At 40.8% G+C, this 22,214-nt stretch overlaps 1 protein-coding gene across 1 annotated transcript in view; it reads left to right on the top strand.

The window, feature by feature from the left end:
- The window catches only part of LOC133634980 (tubulin polyglutamylase TTLL7-like), a 120,647-nt gene that overhangs the window by 4,216 nt on the left and 94,217 nt on the right, over positions 1 to 22,214 (top strand). The window contains exons 2-3 of the mRNA XM_062027640.1: positions 341 to 505; positions 11,390 to 11,548. Of these exons, the coding sequence (XP_061883624.1) occupies positions 341 to 505; positions 11,390 to 11,548 (324 nt within the window). The remainder of the gene's footprint in view (positions 1 to 340; positions 506 to 11,389; positions 11,549 to 22,214) is intronic.

Raw genomic sequence — 22,214 nt, 5'->3', positions numbered from 1 at the left:
TGTTTTGTGTGTTTGTGTTGTTGCTGACTGCCATGGTGTTGTTTTGTGTGTTTGTGTTGTTGCTGACTGCCATGGTGTTGTTTTGTGTGTTTGTGTTGTTGATGACTGCCATGGTGTTGTTTTGTGTGTTTGTGTTGTTGCTGACTGCCATGGTGTTGTTTTGTGTGTTTGTGTTGTTGATGACTGCCATGGTGTTGTTTTGTGTGTTTGTGTTGTTGCTGACTGCCATGGTGTTGTTTTGTGTGTTTGTGTTGTTGCTGACTGCCATGGTGTTGTTTTGTGTGTTTGTGTTGTTGCTGACTGCCATGGTGCTGTTTTGTGTGTTTGTGTTGTGCGACAGAGCCAGCTGTTCATGCACCTGACCAACTACTCGGTGAACAAACACAACCACAACTTTGAGCGAGACGTGACGGTGGACAAAGGCAGCAAGAGATCAGTCAGCTGGTTCACTGAGTTCCTGCACTCCTGTGACTACGACGTGTCCAAGTTCTGGGGGGACATCTCTGTACGTACTCACACACACACTCACAGCACATGCACCGCAAACACTACGACATGCAGAGTGGATGCATTGCAAACACTACACACATCTGGAGGCACGTACAGTATACACACAAACGTTTGATAAGATGTGTCCTGACAGTTTTGTTGAAGCTCCTTCAAGACTTGCTTCTTCTTCCCACCTCCTCTAAACATCTGTCCTCTAAACATCTGTCTTCCAAACATCTGTCCTCTAAACATCTGTCTTCCAAACATCCGTCCTCTAAACATCTGCCCTCCAAACATCCGTCCTCCAAACATCCACCCTCTAAACATCCACCCTCTAAACATCTGTCCTCTAAACATCCGTCCTCCAAACATCCACCCTCTAAACATCTGTCCTCTAAACATCTGTCCTCCAAACATCTGTCCTCTAAACATCTGTCTTCCAAACATCTGTCCTCTAAACATCTGTCTTCCAAACATCCGTCCTCCAAACATCCACCCTCTAAACATCTGTCCTCTAAACATCTGTCCTCTAAACATCCACCCTCTAAACATCTGTCCTCTAAACATCTGTCCTCAAAACATCTGTCCTCTAAACATCTGTCCTCCAAACATCTGTCCTCTAAACATCTGTCCTCTAAACATCTGTCTTCCAAACATCCGTCCTCCAAACATCCACCCTCTAAACATCCACCCTCTAAACATCTGTCCTCTAAACATCCGTCCTCCAAACATCCACCCTCTAAACATCTGTCCTCTAAACATCTGTCCTCCAAACATCTGTCCTCTAAACATCTGTCTTCCAAACATCTGTCCTCTAAACATCTGTCTTCCAAACATCCGTCCTCCAAACATCCACCCTCTAAACATCTGTCCTCTAAACATCTGTCCTCCAAACATCTGTCCTCCAAACATCTGTCCTCTAAACATCTGTCCTCCAAACATCTGTCCTCTAAACATCTGTCCTCTAAACATCTGTCTTCCAAACATCTGTCCTCTAAACATCTGTCTTCCAAACATCCGTCCTCCAAACATCCGCCCTCTAAACATGTGTCCTCCAAACATCTGTCCTCTAAACATCTGTCCTCCAAACATCTGTCCTCTAAACATCTGTCTTCCAAACATCTGTCCTCTAAACATCTGTCTTCCAAACATCCGTCCTCTAAACATCTGTCTTCCAAACATCCGTCCTCCAAACATCCGCCCTCTAAACATGTGTCCTCCAAACATCTGTCCTCTAAACATCTGTCCTCCAAACATCTGTCCTCTAAACATCTGTCCTCCAAACATCTGTCCTCTAAACATCTGTCTTCCAAACATCCGTCCTCTAAACATCTGTCCTCTAAACATCTGTCCTCTAAACATCTGTCCTCCAAACATCTGTCCTCTAAACATCTGTACTCTAAACATCTGTCCTCCAAACATCTGTCCTCCAAACATCTGTCCTCTAAACATCTGTCTTCCAAACATCCGTCCTCCAAACATCCACCCTCTAAACATCTGCCCTCTAAACATCTGTCTTCCAAACATCCGTCCTCCAAACATCCACCCTCTAAACATCCACCCTCTGAACATCTGTCCTCTAAACATTTGTCCTCTAAACATCTGTCCTCTAAACATCTGTCTTCCAAACATCTGTCCTCTAAACATCTGTCCTCTAAACATCTGTCCTCTAAACATCTGTCTTCCAAACATCCGTCCTCCAAACATCCACCCTCTAAACATCCACCCTCTAAACATCTGTCCTCTAAACATCCGTCCTCCAAACATCCACCCTCTAAACATCTGTCCTCTAAACATCTGTCCTCCAAACATCTGCCCTCTAAACATCTGTCCTCCAAACATATGTCCTCTAAACATCTGTCCTCCAAACATCTGCCCTCTAAACATCTGTCCTCCAAACATCCACCCTCTAAACATCTGTCCTCTAAACATCTGTCCTCCAAACATCTGCCCTCTAAACATCTGTCCTCCAAACATCTGTCCTCTAAACATCTGTCCTCCAAACGTCTGCCCTCTAAACATCTGTCCTCCAAACATCTGTCCTCTAAACATCTGTCCTCCAAACATCTGCCCTCTAAACATCTGCCCTCTAAACATCTGTCCTCCAAACATCTGTCCTCTAAACATCTGTCCTCTAAACATCTGTCCTCTAAACATCTGTCCTCTAAACATCCACCCTCTAAACATCTGTCCTCTAAACATCTGTCCTCCAAACATCTGTCCTCTAAACATCTGTCCTCTAAACATCTGTCCTCTAAACATCTGTCCTCTAAACATCTGTCTTCCAAACATCCGTCCTCCAAACATCCACCCTCTAAACATCCACCCTCTAAACATCTGTCCTCTAAACATCCGTCCTCCAAACATCCACCCTCTAAACATCTGTCCTCTAAACATCTGTCCTCCAAACATCTGCCCTCTAAACATCTGTCCTCCAAACATCTGTCCTCTAAACATCTGTCCTCCAAACATCTGCCCTCTAAACATCTGTCCTCCAAACATCCACCCTCTAAACATCTGTCCTCTAAACATCTGTCCTCCAAACATCTGCCCTCTAAACATCTGTCCTCCAAACATCCACCCTCTAAACATCTGTCCTCTAAACATCTGTCCTCCAAACATCTGCCCTCTAAACATCTGTCCTCCAAACATCTGCCCTCTAAACATCTGTCCTCCAAACATATGTCCTCTAAACATCTGTCCTCCAAACATCTGCCCTCTAAACATCTGTCCTCCAAACATCTGTCCTCTAAACATCTGTCCTCCAAACATCTGCCCTCTAAACATCTGTCCTCCAAACATCTGCCCTCTAAACATCTGTCCTCCAAACATCTGTCCTCTAAACATCTGTCCTCCAAACATCTGCCCTCTAAACATCTGTCCTCCAAACATCTGTCCTCTAAACATCTGTCCTCCAAACATCTGCCCTCTAAACATCTGCCCTCTAAACATCTGTCCTCTAAACATCTGCCCTCTAAACATCTGTCTTCCAAACATCCGTCCTCCAAACATCCGCCCTCTAAACATGTGTCCTCCAAACATCTGTCCTCTAAACATCTGTCCTCCAAACATCTGTCCTCTAAACATCTGTCCTCCAAACATCTGTCCTCTAAACATCTGTCTTCCAAACATCCGTCCTCTAAACATCTGTCCTCTAAACATCTGTCCTCTAAACATCTGTCCTCCAAACATCTGTCCTCTAAACATCTGTACTCTAAACATCTGTCCTCCAAACATCTGTCCTCCAAACATCTGTCCTCTAAACATCTGTCTTCCAAACATCCGTCCTCCAAACATCCACCCTCTAAACATCTGCCCTCTAAACATCTGTCTTCCAAACATCCGTCCTCCAAACATCCACCCTCTAAACATCCACCCTCTGAACATCTGTCCTCTAAACATTTGTCCTCTAAACATCTGTCCTCTAAACATCTGTCTTCCAAACATCTGTCCTCTAAACATCTGTCCTCTAAACATCTGTCCTCTAAACATCTGTCTTCCAAACATCCGTCCTCCAAACATCCACCCTCTAAACATCCACCCTCTAAACATCTGTCCTCTAAACATCCGTCCTCCAAACATCCACCCTCTAAACATCTGTCCTCTAAACATCTGTCCTCCAAACATCTGCCCTCTAAACATCTGTCCTCCAAACATATGTCCTCTAAACATCTGCCCTCTAAACATCTGTCCTCCAAACATCCACCCTCTAAACATCTGTCCTCTAAACATCTGTCCTCCAAACATCTGCCCTCTAAACATCTGTCCTCCAAACATCTGTCCTCTAAACATCTGTCCTCCAAACGTCTGCCCTCTAAACATCTGTCCTCCAAACATCTGTCCTCTAAACATCTGTCCTCCAAACATCTGCCCTCTAAACATCTGCCCTCTAAACATCTGTCCTCCAAACATCTGTCCTCTAAACATCTGTCCTCTAAACATCTGTCCTCTAAACATCTGTCCTCTAAACATCCACCCTCTAAACATCTGTCCTCTAAACATCTGTCCTCCAAACATCTGTCCTCTAAACATCTGTCCTCTAAACATCTGTCCTCTAAACATCTGTCCTCTAAACATCTGTCTTCCAAACATCCGTCCTCCAAACATCCACCCTCTAAACATCCACCCTCTAAACATCTGTCCTCTAAACATCCGTCCTCCAAACATCCACCCTCTAAACATCTGTCCTCTAAACATCTGTCCTCCAAACATCTGCCCTCTAAACATCTGTCCTCCAAACATCTGTCCTCTAAACATCTGTCCTCCAAACATCTGCCCTCTAAACATCTGTCCTCCAAACATCCACCCTCTAAACATCTGTCCTCTAAACATCTGTCCTCCAAACATCTGCCCTCTAAACATCTGTCCTCCAAACATCCACCCTCTAAACATCTGTCCTCTAAACATCTGTCCTCCAAACATCTGCCCTCTAAACATCTGTCCTCCAAACATCTGCCCTCTAAACATCTGTCCTCCAAACATATGTCCTCTAAACATCTGTCCTCCAAACATCTGCCCTCTAAACATCTGTCCTCCAAACATCTGTCCTCTAAACATCTGTCCTCCAAACATCTGCCCTCTAAACATCTGTCCTCCAAACATCTGCCCTCTAAACATCTGTCCTCCAAACATCTGTCCTCTAAACATCTGTCCTCCAAACATCTGCCCTCTAAACATCTGTCCTCCAAACATCTGTCCTCTAAACATCTGTCCTCCAAACATCTGCCCTCTAAACATCTGCCCTCTAAACATCTGTCCTCTAAACATCTGCCCTCTAAACATCTGTCTTCCAAACATCCGTCCTCCAAACATCCGCCCTCTAAACATGTGTCCTCCAAACATCTGTCCTCTAAACATCTGTCCTCCAAACATCTGTCCTCTAAACATCTGTCCTCCAAACATCTGTCCTCTAAACATCTGTCTTCCAAACATCCGTCCTCTAAACATCTGTCCTCTAAACATCTGTCCTCTAAACATCTGTCCTCCAAACATCTGTCCTCTAAACATCTGTACTCTAAACATCTGTCCTCCAAACATCTGTCCTCCAAACATCTGTCCTCTAAACATCTGTCTTCCAAACATCCGTCCTCCAAACATCCACCCTCTAAACATCTGCCCTCTAAACATCTGTCTTCCAAACATCCGTCCTCCAAACATCCACCCTCTAAACATCCACCCTCTGAACATCTGTCCTCTAAACATTTGTCCTCTAAACATCTGTCCTCTAAACATCTGTCTTCCAAACATCTGTCCTCTAAACATCTGTCCTCTAAACATCTGCCCTCTAAACATCTGTCTTCCAAACATCCGTCCTCCAAACATCCACCCTCTAAACATCCACCCTCTAAACATCTGTCCTCTAAACATCCGTCCTCCAAACATCCACCCTCTAAACATCTGTCCTCTAAACATCTGTCCTCCAAACATCTGCCCTCTAAACATCTGTCCTCCAAACATATGTCCTCTAAACATCTGCCCTCTAAACATCTGTCCTCCAAACATCCACCCTCTAAACATCTGTCCTCTAAACATCTGTCCTCCAAACATCTGCCCTCTAAACATCTGTCCTCCAAACATCTGTCCTCTAAACATCTGTCCTCCAAACGTCTGCCCTCTAAACATCTGTCCTCCAAACATCTGTCCTCTAAACATCTGTCCTCCAAACATCTGCCCTCTAAACATCTGCCCTCTAAACATCTGTCCTCCAAACATCTGTCCTCTAAACATCTGTCCTCTAAACATCTGTCCTCTAAACATCTGTCCTCTAAACATCCACCCTCTAAACATCTGTCCTCTAAACATCTGTCCTCCAAACATCTGTCCTCTAAACATCTGTCCTCTAAACATCTGTCCTCTAAACATCTGTCCTCTAAACATCTGTCTTCCAAACATCCGTCCTCCAAACATCCACCCTCTAAACATCCACCCTCTAAACATCTGTCCTCTAAACATCCGTCCTCCAAACATCCACCCTCTAAACATCTGTCCTCTAAACATCTGTCCTCCAAACATCTGCCCTCTAAACATCTGTCCTCCAAACATCTGTCCTCTAAACATCTGTCCTCCAAACATCTGCCCTCTAAACATCTGTCCTCCAAACATCCACCCTCTAAACATCTGTCCTCTAAACATCTGTCCTCCAAACATCTGCCCTCTAAACATCTGTCCTCCAAACATCCACCCTCTAAACATCTGTCCTCTAAACATCTGTCCTCCAAACATCTGCCCTCTAAACATCTGTCCTCCAAACATCTGCCCTCTAAACATCTGTCCTCCAAACATATGTCCTCTAAACATCTGTCCTCCAAACATCTGCCCTCTAAACATCTGTCCTCCAAACATCTGTCCTCTAAACATCTGTCCTCCAAACATCTGCCCTCTAAACATCTGTCCTCCAAACATCTGCCCTCTAAACATCTGTCCTCCAAACATCTGTCCTCTAAACATCTGTCCTCCAAACATCTGCCCTCTAAACATCTGTCCTCCAAACATCTGTCCTCCAAACATATGTCCTCTAAACATCTGTCCTCCAAACATCTGCCCTCTAAACATCTGTCCTCCAAACATCTGCCCTCTAAACATCTGTCCTCCAAACATCTGTCCTCTAAACATCTGTCCTCCAAACATCTGCCCTCTAAACATCTGCCCTCTAAACATCTGTCCTCTAAACATCTGCCCTCTAAACATCTGTCTTCCAAACATCCGTCCTCCAAACATCCGCCCTCTAAACATGTGTCCTCCAAACATCTGTCCTCTAAACATCTGTCCTCCAAACATCTGTCCTCTAAACATCTGTCCTCCAAACATCTGTCCTCTAAACATCTGTCTTCCAAACATCCGTCCTCTAAACATCTGTCCTCTAAACATCTGTCCTCTAAACATCTGTCCTCCAAACATCTGTCCTCTAAACATCTGTACTCTAAACATCTGTCCTCCAAACATCTGTCCTCCAAACATCTGTCCTCTAAACATCTGTCTTCCAAACATCCGTCCTCCAAACATCCACCCTCTAAACATCTGCCCTCTAAACATCTGTCTTCCAAACATCCGTCCTCCAAACATCCACCCTCTAAACATCCACCCTCTGAACATCTGTCCTCTAAACATTTGTCCTCTAAACATCTGTCCTCTAAACATCTGTCTTCCAAACATCTGTCCTCTAAACATCTGTCCTCTAAACATCTGTCCTCTAAACATCTGTCTTCCAAACATCCGTCCTCCAAACATCCACCCTCTAAACATCCACCCTCTAAACATCTGTCCTCTAAACATCCGTCCTCCAAACATCCACCCTCTAAACATCTGTCCTCTAAACATCTGTCCTCCAAACATCTGCCCTCTAAACATCTGTCCTCCAAACATATGTCCTCTAAACATCTGCCCTCTAAACATCTGTCCTCCAAACATCCACCCTCTAAACATCTGTCCTCTAAACATCTGTCCTCCAAACATCTGCCCTCTAAACATCTGTCCTCCAAACATCTGTCCTCTAAACATCTGTCCTCCAAACGTCTGCCCTCTAAACATCTGTCCTCCAAACATCTGTCCTCTAAACATCTGTCCTCCAAACATCTGCCCTCTAAACATCTGCCCTCTAAACATCTGTCCTCCAAACATCTGTCCTCTAAACATCTGTCCTCTAAACATCTGTCCTCTAAACATCTGTCCTCTAAACATCCACCCTCTAAACATCTGTCCTCTAAACATCTGTCCTCCAAACATCTGTCCTCTAAACATCTGTCCTCTAAACATCTGTCCTCTAAACATCTGTCCTCTAAACATCTGTCTTCCAAACATCCGTCCTCCAAACATCCACCCTCTAAACATCCACCCTCTAAACATCTGTCCTCTAAACATCCGTCCTCCAAACATCCACCCTCTAAACATCTGTCCTCTAAACATCTGTCCTCCAAACATCTGCCCTCTAAACATCTGTCCTCCAAACATCTGTCCTCTAAACATCTGTCCTCCAAACATCTGCCCTCTAAACATCTGTCCTCCAAACATCCACCCTCTAAACATCTGTCCTCTAAACATCTGTCCTCCAAACATCTGCCCTCTAAACATCTGTCCTCCAAACATCCACCCTCTAAACATCTGTCCTCTAAACATCTGTCCTCCAAACATCTGCCCTCTAAACATCTGTCCTCCAAACATCTGCCCTCTAAACATCTGTCCTCCAAACATATGTCCTCTAAACATCTGTCCTCCAAACATCTGCCCTCTAAACATCTGTCCTCCAAACATCTGTCCTCTAAACATCTGTCCTCCAAACATCTGCCCTCTAAACATCTGTCCTCCAAACATCTGCCCTCTAAACATCTGTCCTCCAAACATATGTCCTCTAAACATCTGTCCTCCAAACATCTGCCCTCTAAACATCTGTCCTCCAAACATCTGTCCTCTAAACATCTGTCCTCCAAACATCTGCCCTCTAAACATCTGCCCTCTAAACATCTGTCCTCTAAACATCTGCCCTCTAAACATCTGTCTTCCAAACATCCGTCCTCCAAACATCCGCCCTCTAAACATGTGTCCTCCAAACATCTGTCCTCTAAACATCTGTCCTCCAAACATCTGTCCTCTAAACATCTGTCCTCCAAACATCTGTCCTCTAAACATCTGTCTTCCAAACATCCGTCCTCTAAACATCTGTCCTCTAAACATCTGTCCTCTAAACATCTGTCCTCCAAACATCTGTCCTCTAAACATCTGTACTCTAAACATCTGTCCTCCAAACATCTGTCCTCCAAACATCTGTCCTCTAAACATCTGTCTTCCAAACATCCGTCCTCCAAACATCCACCCTCTAAACATCTGCCCTCTAAACATCTGTCTTCCAAACATCCGTCCTCCAAACATCCACCCTCTAAACATCCACCCTCTGAACATCTGTCCTCTAAACATTTGTCCTCTAAACATCTGTCCTCTAAACATCTGTCTTCCAAACATCTGTCCTCTAAACATCTGTCCTCTAAACATCTGTCCTCTAAACATCTGTCTTCCAAACATCCGTCCTCCAAACATCCACCCTCTAAACATCCACCCTCTAAACATCTGTCCTCTAAACATCCGTCCTCCAAACATCCACCCTCTAAACATCTGTCCTCTAAACATCTGTCCTCCAAACATCTGCCCTCTAAACATCTGTCCTCCAAACATATGTCCTCTAAACATCTGCCCTCTAAACATCTGTCCTCCAAACATCCACCCTCTAAACATCTGTCCTCTAAACATCTGTCCTCCAAACATCTGCCCTCTAAACATCTGTCCTCCAAACATCTGTCCTCTAAACATCTGTCCTCCAAACGTCTGCCCTCTAAACATCTGTCCTCCAAACATCTGTCCTCTAAACATCTGTCCTCCAAACATCTGCCCTCTAAACATCTGCCCTCTAAACATCTGTCCTCCAAACATCTGTCCTCTAAACATCTGTCCTCTAAACATCTGTCCTCTAAACATCTGTCCTCTAAACATCCACCCTCTAAACATCTGTCCTCTAAACATCTGTCCTCCAAACATCTGTCCTCTAAACATCTGTCCTCTAAACATCTGTCCTCTAAACATCTGTCCTCTAAACATCTGTCTTCCAAACATCCGTCCTCCAAACATCCACCCTCTAAACATCCACCCTCTAAACATCTGTCCTCTAAACATCCGTCCTCCAAACATCCACCCTCTAAACATCTGTCCTCTAAACATCTGTCCTCCAAACATCTGCCCTCTAAACATCTGTCCTCCAAACATCTGTCCTCTAAACATCTGTCCTCCAAACATCTGCCCTCTAAACATCTGTCCTCCAAACATCCACCCTCTAAACATCTGTCCTCTAAACATCTGTCCTCCAAACATCTGCCCTCTAAACATCTGTCCTCCAAACATCCACCCTCTAAACATCTGTCCTCTAAACATCTGTCCTCCAAACATCTGCCCTCTAAACATCTGTCCTCCAAACATCTGCCCTCTAAACATCTGTCCTCCAAACATATGTCCTCTAAACATCTGTCCTCCAAACATCTGCCCTCTAAACATCTGTCCTCCAAACATCTGTCCTCTAAACATCTGTCCTCCAAACATCTGCCCTCTAAACATCTGTCCTCCAAACATCTGCCCTCTAAACATCTGTCCTCCAAACATCTGTCCTCTAAACATCTGTCCTCCAAACATCTGCCCTCTAAACATCTGTCCTCCAAACATCTGTCCTCTAAACATCTGTCCTCCAAACATCTGCCCTCTAAACATCTGTCCTCCAAACATCTGCACCAGGGATCCACCAGGCCGATATTTGCCATTTTGCCATAGTCTGTATCGGCCTTGTTTCCCTCCCAAGTACAACACACTGTAAGTTTGGGACTAAAAGCTGCTACTTTTTTTGAACGCTTCTTACAAAAGTGTGCAGCTAATTTGTGTGTTTTCTTGGCTGACGACAACAATGCAAACAGTTTGAAGAAAAACACTGAATAGTTGTGTTATTGTTTGTGCTATTAGCGCCATCTTTTGCTCCACTTCCTCTACATTTCGACTCATCTTTCAACTGGAAGTACAAGTGCCGTTCTGTGCTGAACTACACGGATTCATGTTTTGCCAAAAATAGAAAATAAAATACCACTCCACATGAATTTAAAGACAGCATAGAGTAGCTATGAAAAATACTCATCTCTTTTCACTTGACCTTCCACACTATGAATAAATGCAAGTATGTGCCATTCTTATGGGATCGGTTCCAGTATCGGCCAATACTGGAGACTCCAGTATCGTATTGGAATGAATAAGAGGCTGAGATGTAAAAAAAAAAGTGCCAGTCCAAGGCCACAAGATGGCGTCCTCCTCCTCCTGTTTGCTGTTCTGCACATTCAGCATCTGGCTGAGTTTTGGTGCGTGCGCCTCGGTCTTTGTCCAGGAGCTGGTGGTGAAGACTCTGATCGTGGCCGAGCCTCACGTCCTCCACGCCTACCGCATGTGCCGCCCCGGCCAGCCACCAGGGAGCGACAGCGTCTGCTTCGAGGTCCTGGGCTTCGACATCATCCTGGACCGCAAGCTCAAACCTTGGCTCCTCGAGGTACCTTCCTCTGTGTGTGTGTGTGTGTGTGTGTGTGTACGTGTGTGTGTGTGTGTGTGTGTGTGTGTGTGTGTGTGTGTGTGTGTGTGTGTGTGTGTGTGTGTATTTCATGAATAAGGAAAAGTATCTTCCATATGAGTGATGACATAAATCATGGTCCCAATAACATTGCATCTAATAGAGAGTCCGTGAACATTGCTCCAAAGTCAGGATTTTTGGTTGATTAAATGTGCATACAAAAGTAAACATTGACAGGTGCAAAGGCAGCAATATAAGATCAAACAAGACGGCAGCTAAAGAATAATAATAATAATAATACTTTTTAATGTAAAAGTATTACTTTTTAGTGCAAAATGGTGACATTTGTCATTTAAAATTCAGACTTTTATCACAATATTCCCAATTTTTTTTTATTGTCCTTGTAATATAGTGACATTTTTGGAGTAAAATTATGACTTTTGTCATCATTTTCCATCCATCCATTTTTACCAAGTAAAATTCCGATTATTATTATAATATTGCCAATATTTTAAAGTTTTCTTATAAAATTGTGACTTTTGTCGAGTAAACTTACGACTCTTTTCTTAAAATGGCCAAAATGTTAAGCTTTTCTTGTCAAATGTTGACTTGTGTTGAGTAAAATGAGGACTTTTATTATAATACTGCCAACATTCTAAGTTTTCTTGTGAAATTTTGACCTTATTTTTCACAACAAGCTTTTTTATATTTGCATAGTATGTATATATTATTAATGTTGTAAATACACTTCTTTATATATCTAGAAAGGCTGGTCCTAAAGAGGGAGCCATTTTTCTCAGGTCTCGAGAAGGTAACAAATACAAGAGTGTGTGTTTGTGTGTGTGTGTGTTCTTTCTAGCCTTCTTGAGACATGAAGAAGGAAAAGTATCTTCCATATGAGGAGGTGTGAACAAGTGATGACATAAATCAATAACATTGCATCTAATAGACAATGTCTCATTTTCACCCCTGCTGGTCAAAATGAGGGTGGTCCCAAAAAGGAGGCATTTTTCACATTGACTGTGTGTCGCTTTTAAAAGTGCTCCCCCTCTGGTCAACATATGAAATAACAAGTCTGTGTAAGAAATTGAAGTGCTCCCCTATTGGCCAAAATTAATTAAATAAATATGTATATAGAGACACACTGTAATAATTGGAAGTAAACAATGAAGATTAAAAACCAATTACAAAAAAAAAAAAAGAAAGAACTAAAAGCAGTCTTTTTCTCACGAGTGTCGACTTTTTTCTTATAAAATTGGGAATCATTTCTCATATTCTTTCTGTTTCTGTAATATTGCAATATTTTCTTGTAAAATTAGTACTTTTTAATTCAAAACGGTGACATTTGTCATATAAAATTCTGACTTTTATCACAATATTGCCAATTTTTTTGTTGTTCTTGTAAAATAGTGACATTTTTGGAGTAACATGATGACTTTTGTCATCCTTTTGCCAAGTAAAATTCCGATTATTGTTACAATATTGCCAACATTTTAAAGGCCTACTGAAATGATTTTTTTTTATTGAAACGGGAATAGCAGATCCATTCTATGTGTCATACTTGATCATTTCGCGATATTGCCATATTTTTGCTGAAAGGATTTAATAGAGAAAATTGACGATAAAGTTCGCAACTTTTGCTGGCTGATAAAAAAAAGCCTTGCCTGTAGCGGAAGTAGCGTGACGTCACAGGAGCTAGTATTCCTCACAATTCCCCGTTGTTTACAATGGAGCGAGAGAGATTCGGACCGAGAAAGCGACGATTACCCCATTAATTTGAGCCAGGATGAAAGATTCGTAGATGAGGAACGTTACAGTGAAGGACAAGAGAGGCAGTGATGGACGTATCTTTTTTGGCTCTGACCGTAACTTAGGTACAAGCTGGCTCATTGGATTCCACACTCTCCTTTTTCTATTGTAGATCACAGATTTGTATTTTAAACCACCTGGGATACTATATCCTCTTGAAAATGACAGTCCAGAACGCAAACTGGACATTCAGTGCCTTTTATCTCCACGACAATACATCGACGAAATGCTTTAGCTACGAGCTAACGTGATAGCATCGTGCTTTAACTGCATATAGAAACAAAAGAAATAAACCCCTGACTGGAAGGATAGATAGAAAATCAACAATACTATTAAACCGTGGACATGTAAATACACGGTTAATGCTTTCCAGGCTGGCGAAGGTTAACAATGCTGTGCTAACGACGCCATTGAAGCTAACTTAGCAACTTAGCAACGGGACCTCACAGAGCTATGCTAAAAACATTAGCTCTCCACCTACGCCAGCCAGCCCTCATCTACTCATCAACACCCGTGCTCACCTGCGTTCCAGCGATCGGCAGAAGGACGAAGGACTTCACCCGATGCGTTTGGCGGCCCGGAGACGTAGGAAGTCAAGGTGAGGTCGGCGGCTAGCGCGGCTAGCGCGGCTAGCGCGGCTAGCGCGGCTAGCGCGGCTAGCGCGGCTAGCGCTCCAACAAAGTCCTCCTGGTTGTGTTGCTGTAGTCCGCTGCTAATACACCGATCCCACCTACAACTGTCTTCTTTGCAGCCTTCATTGTTCATTAAAAAAATTGCAAAAGATGTCCGGAATACTGTGGAATTATGAAATGAAAACAGAGCTTTTTGTATAGGATTCTACGGGGTACCATAACTTCCGTTACTCTGACTTCGTCACGCGCATACGTCATCATACCGCGATGTTTCAGCCGGATATTTCCCGGGAAGTTTTAAAAGTCACTTTATAAGTTAACCCGGCCGTATTGGCATGTGTTGCAATGTCAAGATTTCATCATTGATATATAAACTATCAGACTGCGTGGTCGCTAGTAGTGGCTTTCAGTAGGCCTTTAATGTTGATTAACATGGGCAGAATTATTATAGTGTTCCCAATGTTAAAAGGATAAAGCCATTGTTTACACATTTGGTAAATAAATAACCAAAAAAATTTATATTTTGTTGTTTTCTTACTGTACCGAAAATGAACCGAACCGTGACATCTAAACCGAGGTATGTACCGAACCGAAATTTTTGTGTATCGTTACACCCCTTATATATATATATATATATATATATATATATATATATATATATATAAAAAATATTTTGCCTTGCCAAATAGAAGAGGATATAATGAAGGATCGTTTCCTGACCTGACGGATTAGTGCTGTAATTTGACAAAGGATTTACAAGAGCGGTGGTGCTCCATTTGACTGCTGTTACATTGCGACAGAGTGTGTGTGTGTGTGTGTGTGTGTGTGTGTGTGTGTGTGTGTGTGTGTGTGTGTGTGTGTGTGTGTGTGTGTGTGACATGCTACACGGCAGTTGTTTCACTCCAGCAGTAATGATCCGCCCTGTGCGACTAGCAGCTCTCTATAATGTTCATCAATTAACATCCCTCACACACACACACACACACACACACACACACACACACACACACACACACACACACACACACACACACACACACACACGCACACACTGTGTCTACTTCCTCTTTCATGCAACATTGACAGCAGCAACCAAATGATTAGTCAGGGGACGAGTGTGGTGCTCCGGCTGTCAGCTCTGAAAAGAACTTCCTTGCTTGTGTCGCCTGTCGCTGCACTTTGTTTTTCAACACGCTGGAGGACGGCCTCCCTGCAAGGCCCTGAGCGTGAGTTTCATACACAAAGAGATGACTTTGCTACAGTTTCAGGTTAATTACCCTAAATTACCAGACTATAAGCCGCTACTTTTTTTTCCCCCTACGCTTTGAATCCCGCGGCTTATAAAACGCTGCGGTTAATTTATGGATTTTTCTTCGCTGACGGCCGTCATGTAAATAATGTTTTAAAAAAACACGCATAAACACTGAACAGGTGTGTTACTGTTTGTGCTATGGTGCCATCTTTTGGTCAGCTTTTCTCAGTGCAGGTGCTGCATTGCCCTTCTGTTCAGACTGAGATTTCAACCGGAAGTACAATTGCCAATCCGTCTTCTAGCCGCCCATAGCGTTTCTACTCGTAGGGATCGACCAGGCCGATATTTGGCATTATAGCAGCACCCTGCCACCGTAGCCCCTCACCCCCCTCCTGTTGTGTAACATGTGTATGTGTGCTTACAAATATCAAGTTTCTTTTCTTGGCCTCGGTCTGGACCGCGCCTCCCCAAGAGCCCAGTCTGAGATGGACTTTTTTTTTTTTTTTTACTCATCTTCCCCTTCAACCACCTTTCTCCACCTTTTAAGGGCCGCCGTAATTGTCAGCCTCGTCAGCCTTCCTGTTTTTTCTCCCTGTTTTAATGCTTGTTTAATCTTCAACAGAATTGTGCTGAAAACCCGAATTTCCCCCCCGGGGATAAACAAAGTATCTATCTATCTATCTTTTGTTTTGTTTGATCAGCCGTTTTATTGCCCAGTTACAGACACCTTTTGGAAACAATAAAGGTATGTAAATAAACATTTACAGAATATTTGTGTGTAAATAACTCATTTCACAACGTATATATCTGCGGCTTATAGTTCGATGCGGCTAATATGTGGAATTTGTATTCATTTTTCTCAAATTTTGTGTGTGCGGTTTATAGACGGGTGCGCTTTGTAGTCTGGAAAATACAGTAATCTTCCACCAAATGGGAAAACATGTTATTTTGTAGACTAACAGATACTACATTGTTTCATTTGGAAATAATGAAGGTATGTAAATAAACATTTACAGAATATTTCTGTGTAAATTACTAATTTCACAACGTATATATCTGGGGCTTATAGTCGATGCGGCTAATATATGGAATTGGTATTTATTTTTCTGAAATTTTGTGTGTGTGGCTTATAGACCAGTGTGCTTTTTAGTCTGGAAAATGCGGTAATCTTCCACCAAATGGGAAAACATGTTATTTTGTAGACTAACTGATACTACATTTTTTCATTTGGAAATAATGTAGGTATGTAAAAAAAAATGTACAGAATATTTCTGTGTAAATAACTCAATTCACAACGTATATATCTGCGGCTTATAGTCCGGTGTGGCTAATATATGGACTTTTTAATTATTTTTCTAAGATTTAGTAAGTGCGGCCTATAGACCGGTGCGCTTTGTAGTCTGGAAAATACAGTAATCTTCCACCAAATGGGAAAACATGTTATTTTGTAGACTAACAGATACTACATTGTTTCATTTGGAAACAATGAAGGTATGTAAATAAACATTTACAGAATATTTCTGTGTAAATAACTCATTTCACAACGTATATATCTGCCACTTATAGTCCGGTGCGTCTAATATATGGAATTTTTGTTTATTTTTCTCAGATATAGCAGTTGCGGTATATAGACCGGTGCGCTTTGTCGTCTTGAAAATACGGTAATCTTCCACCAAATGGGAAAACATGTTATTTTGTAGACTAACAGATACTACATTGTTTCATTTGGAAATAATGAAGGTATGTAAATAAACATTTACAGAATATTTCTGTGTAAATAACTCATTTCACAACGTATATATCTGTGACTTATAGTCCGGTGCGGCTAATACTCTACCGTTCAAAAGTTTGGGGTCACCCAAACAATTTAGTGGAATAGCCTTCATTTCTAAGAAGAAGAATAGACTGTCGAGTTTCAGATGAAAGTTCTCTTTTTCTGGCCATTTTGAGCGTTTAATGGACCCCACAAATGTGATGCTCCAGAAAGTCAATCTGCTCAAAGGAAGGTCAGTTTTGTAGCTTCTGTAACGAGCTAAAGTGTTTTCAGATGTGTGAACATGATTGCACAAGGGTTTTCTAATCATCAATTAGCCTTCTGAGCCAATGAGCAAACACATTGTACCATTAGAACACTGGAGTGATAGTTGCTGGAAATACACCTATGTAGATATTGCACCAAAAAGCAGACATTTGCAGCTAGAATAGTCATTTACCACATTAGCAATGTATAGAGTGTATTTCTTTCAAGTTAAGACTAGTTTCAAGTTATCTTCATTGAAAAGTACAGTGCTTTTCCTTCAAAAATAAGGACATTTACATGTGACCCCAAACTTTTGAACGGTAGTGTATATGGACTTTTTTATTATTTTTCTAAGATTTAGTAAGTGCACTTTATAGTCTGGAAAATACAGTAATCTTCTTCCAAATGGGAGAACATGTTATTTTGTAGACTAACAGATACTACATTGCTTCATTTGGAAACAATGAAGGTATGTAAATAAACATTTACAGAATATTTCTGTGTAAATAACTCATTTCACAACGTATATATCTGTCACTTTTAGTCCGGTTTGGCTAATATATGAAGTTTTTATTTATTTTTTCTCAAATTTAGTGTGCGCTTTATATTCCGTAAAATAAGATACATCTATTTCAAACCATGTCACTATTTTTTACACTTCAAATTCCTGTCCTGCCCAAACGTTACAAGTCGTGTCTCGATTCCCGAAAGCCAATCGGGTCCTCTTGGGTTAGTTTAGAACGTGACGGCTCAGCTTTCACAGCGGGTGTCATTGTGAATTACCCTCGCCTGCGCCCGCTTGCTACCTGACCCGACACCGTCGTCCTCTCTCACGCCATCGGTTGTCAGCGCGTGTTGTGGGACACGCACACTCGCTGGCAGGAAGTGGAAGTCCAACATGTGCAAAGTCAAAGCCAGGTGTGTACCTGGAAGCTCCGTGCTATCAAATAGAAGAAGCTGTCAAATGAAATGAGTCCTTTCCTGGGCATTGCTGCCTTTTTCTGTCAGGCTGCCGATTGAAAAGGAACATGTCTTCTTCTCACTTCCTCCACGCGGGCAAAAGTAGACTTCCAACCTTGAATCATTTGAGAGGCTTGCTTTGTCAAGATGAAGATGCAAATATATGCAGTCAAATTACACCCAAAACACAGAAATGTGTTCACTCACTCAACGATTCGCAAATATATTAACATTTTTTTCAATCATAGAAAATTGTTTTCATATTTGTCAATCGTTTGTTTACTTGCAGAAAATGGACTTGCACATTTTTTTTTAATTGAAGGAAATATTTCTTTATTTTACCTGCACATTTTTTTAGATTCATTTGTTCTTATATTTGCGGATTGTTTTTTTTGCTTGCAGACATTTTTCGTTCTTTTAATTGAAGAAAATTTTACTTTTTTTTAGTTGCAAGTATTTTTTTTTACTTGCAGAATTATTTTATTTTTTTACCTGCGAATCATTCTTTCAATTGCAGGACATTTTTTGCATTAGCAAATCTTTTTTTTTTTTTTTATAATTGAAGAAAATTATTTTTTTAACGTACGAATCGTTGGCCGTTTTTAATTGAAGAGGATTGTTTATATATTTGTGAATCTTTTTTTTTGCTTGCAAAAAGCTTTTGATACTTGTGAATTGTTTTTTGAATTGAATATTTTTTTAAATTTTACTTGCAAATTTTTGTATTAATTACAAAAAATTGTTTTCATACTTGTGAATCGTTTGTTTACTTGCAGAAAATGGACTTGCAAATTTTTTTTTAATTGAAAGGAAATATTTCTTTATTTTACCTGCACATTTTTTTAGATGCATTTGTTCTTATATTTGCGGATTGTTTTTTTTGCTTGCAGACATTTTTTAATACCCCTGTATCGTTCTTTTAATTGAAGAAAATTTTACTTTTTTTTTAGTTGCAAGTATTTTATTTTACTTGCAGAATTATTTTATTTTTTTTTTTACCTGCGAATCATTCTTTCAATTGCAGGACATTTTTTGCATTTGCAAATCTTTTTTTTTTTTTTTATAATTGAAGAAAATTATTTTTTTAACTTACGAATCATTGGCCGTTTTTAATTGAAGAAGATTGTTTATATATTTGCAAATCTTTTTCTACTTGTGAATTGTTTTTTGAATTGAATATTTTTTTAAATTTTACTTGCAAATTTTTGTATTAATTACAAAAAATGGTTTTCATACTTGTGAATCGTTTGTTTACTTGCAGAAAATGTTTTTTTTTACTTGTGAATCATTATTTTAGATCCTTTTTTTTTGTTTGCATTTTTTTCTTTTGCTTGCAGAATTTTTTTATAGTCCTATTTGATTTTTTAATTGAAGAAAATAGTTTCAATTTTTTTTTTGATTGATTGGCAAATATATAAAAAAATGTTCAATTGATAAAGCGATTCGCAAAAAAATTTAAAATAAATACAATTTCTTCAATTAACAAAACAATTTGCAGGTAAAACATAATTTTCTTCAGTTAAAAACGATTCGCTAATATAAATACAATTTTCCAATATTAAATACTGTATTTTCCGGACTAAAGAGTGCACCAGTATACAAGCCACACCCACTACATTTTAGAAGAAAAAAAAGTTTCCATATATAAGTTGCACTGGACTATAAGTGTCAGATATATATTTTGTGAAATGAGTTATTTACACATCATTTTTTTGTAAAAGTTTATTTACATATCTTAATTGTTTCCAAACGGTGTCTGTAACAAGGCAGTAAAATGGCTGATCAAACAAAACAGAAGTCTTGGTCATGGAGCCACTAGCTGCGCAAGCTAGCTCTCCAATTAGCTTAAAAGACACAGTAACTCCACGCTGACGTTTTGGTGAATTGACTGAGGAATTTGTGAAAGTGAAACAATACAAAAATAATGTCATTATAAGTTAATAATACTAACACAGGCACTTGTAGACGTGTTGGTATATTAACTAATGCTTGAGTACGTTACAATAGCATGTAGAACTATGCATGAAAACACACATCACAGGCTTTAGTATGAATAGTTTTAGTTATATTGTAAAACTTCTACGAGTTGCTTGGAGTGATGAATGAAGAATCCATACGAGTAGAAACGCTATGGACGCTTATTTTCCGATTCACGGCATCAAAACAGGAAGTAGTACATTTTCAACCTGCAATATCTGCAGTGAGCAAACTTGTCCACAAGATGGCACCAAAGCACAAACAATAACACCTTTTCAGTGTCTCTGCTTGGGTTTAACGCAAACTATTGAACACCAAACATTAGCGAAACACAAAAAATCCATAAATTAGCCGCTTTAGGAAAAAAGAAGCGGCTTATAGTCCGGAATTTACGGTAGATTTATATTTCATTTTTCCAGAATATTTTCAAATATAGAAGTACAACAGTCTAATAAGTACACAATTAACATAAAGCTTTATTCAGAGCCACCTGATTTCCCCCGAAAGATAAAACAATACACAAAAGTTAGTCATCATAAACTGGAGATCGCTAACTCTTAGTTAATGACGTGCAATTAAGTCAAAACTATTATTTTTTTATGGCAAAAAAAAAAGTTTTCTACCAAAATATTCAGGTCTTTTTTTTAAAGTTAATGTAAATTACACCAGCGGGTCATTTACTTCCATTAATCGTGACTAATCAAAAAGTGTGATACATCTGCTTGAATGCATGGTGTAGTGAGTACTAATCAGGTGGTGATGCAGACCACTTCTTGACACAACCGTGGGTAATCCTGCCGTCCTCAAACTGAAGGGAAGTTATTTATTTAGCATTGAAGAAAATAAAACCATGGGATCATTTGTTTTCCATAAGTTTCACTCTAAAACCAATCAAATAACAATACATTCACCACATTGCTAGCGGTGAGGACACACCCCCTTCTCTCAAGGTCAAACAATGACATCGTCAAAAACACAGGAAGTGGTCATGGATGAAAGTCCCTGGTGGCGTCCGTAAGACAAGTAGACATCGCCTGGCACCCCCCGGTTTAGGTGGAGCGTGAATTGGCATGACCACACCTCAAGCCCCTCCCCTTCCTGCAACGTTCCTCTTTTTTTGGTTTTGTTTAGCACTGTCAGAATAATTGTGTCTAAGTTATCACAAAACTTTGCGTTTCAATGAGTTCCCGGCGAGCAGACAAAAGCTGTCTTTGATCCTACCTTGTAAAACTCCACTGTGTAGGATGGGAAGCGACATGAAGGTGTCGCTTTCTTTGATGTATTGTAATCCACAGGAAGATTTTGTCTTGGCCCGAGATCTACAAAGTGGAGAGGAAGCAGGACCTGACCCCCCCCCTCCGGGCACCTTTTCTTTGAACTGTTTTGTGACCAAAAGCAGTGGCTGTTTACGACCCTTGTCCCCTTAGAAACAGCTGTCGCCATGTAATCAGGGAAAGTCCAAATAAAAGAGGAGGCGCACGATCTTTCGTCAGAGCGTGGTGGAAGACTGCACAAAGAGTACAGCCCTGACGTTTCTCCTCAATGAGCTAAATTGAATTCTGTCTCTGTTCAATTCCTTGCTTCTTGCCTGTTTAATAGATGTCATCAGTGTTTGAACCTGACAAGCACGCTGTCGCCGATTGCCTCAAGATTAGTTTACTTTACCCCTCAGAGACCTCCTCCCCTGTTTGAGTGCACTTGGTGTTTTGTGGGGACCGACCTGCAAAAGCCAGTGTAAACCGATGCTCACACACACACACACACACACACACACACACACACACACACACACACACACACACACACACACACACACACACACACACACATTCTTGTATGTGTTACCTTCGTCACCAGCCTTTCTAGACATATAAAGATTTGTATTGTCAACATTAATAATATATACATACTATGCAAATATAAAAAAGCTTGTTGTGAAAAAAGAGTTGGAATTTCACAAGAAAAAGGTCACAATTTCACAAGAAAACTTAGAATGTT

Source organism: Entelurus aequoreus, linkage group LG19 (assembly GCF_033978785.1).
Source record: "Entelurus aequoreus isolate RoL-2023_Sb linkage group LG19, RoL_Eaeq_v1.1, whole genome shotgun sequence".
In the NCBI taxonomy this organism is placed as follows: domain Eukaryota; kingdom Metazoa; phylum Chordata; class Actinopteri; order Syngnathiformes; family Syngnathidae; genus Entelurus; species Entelurus aequoreus.
This window is presented reverse-complemented; position numbering and strand designations above follow the sequence as displayed.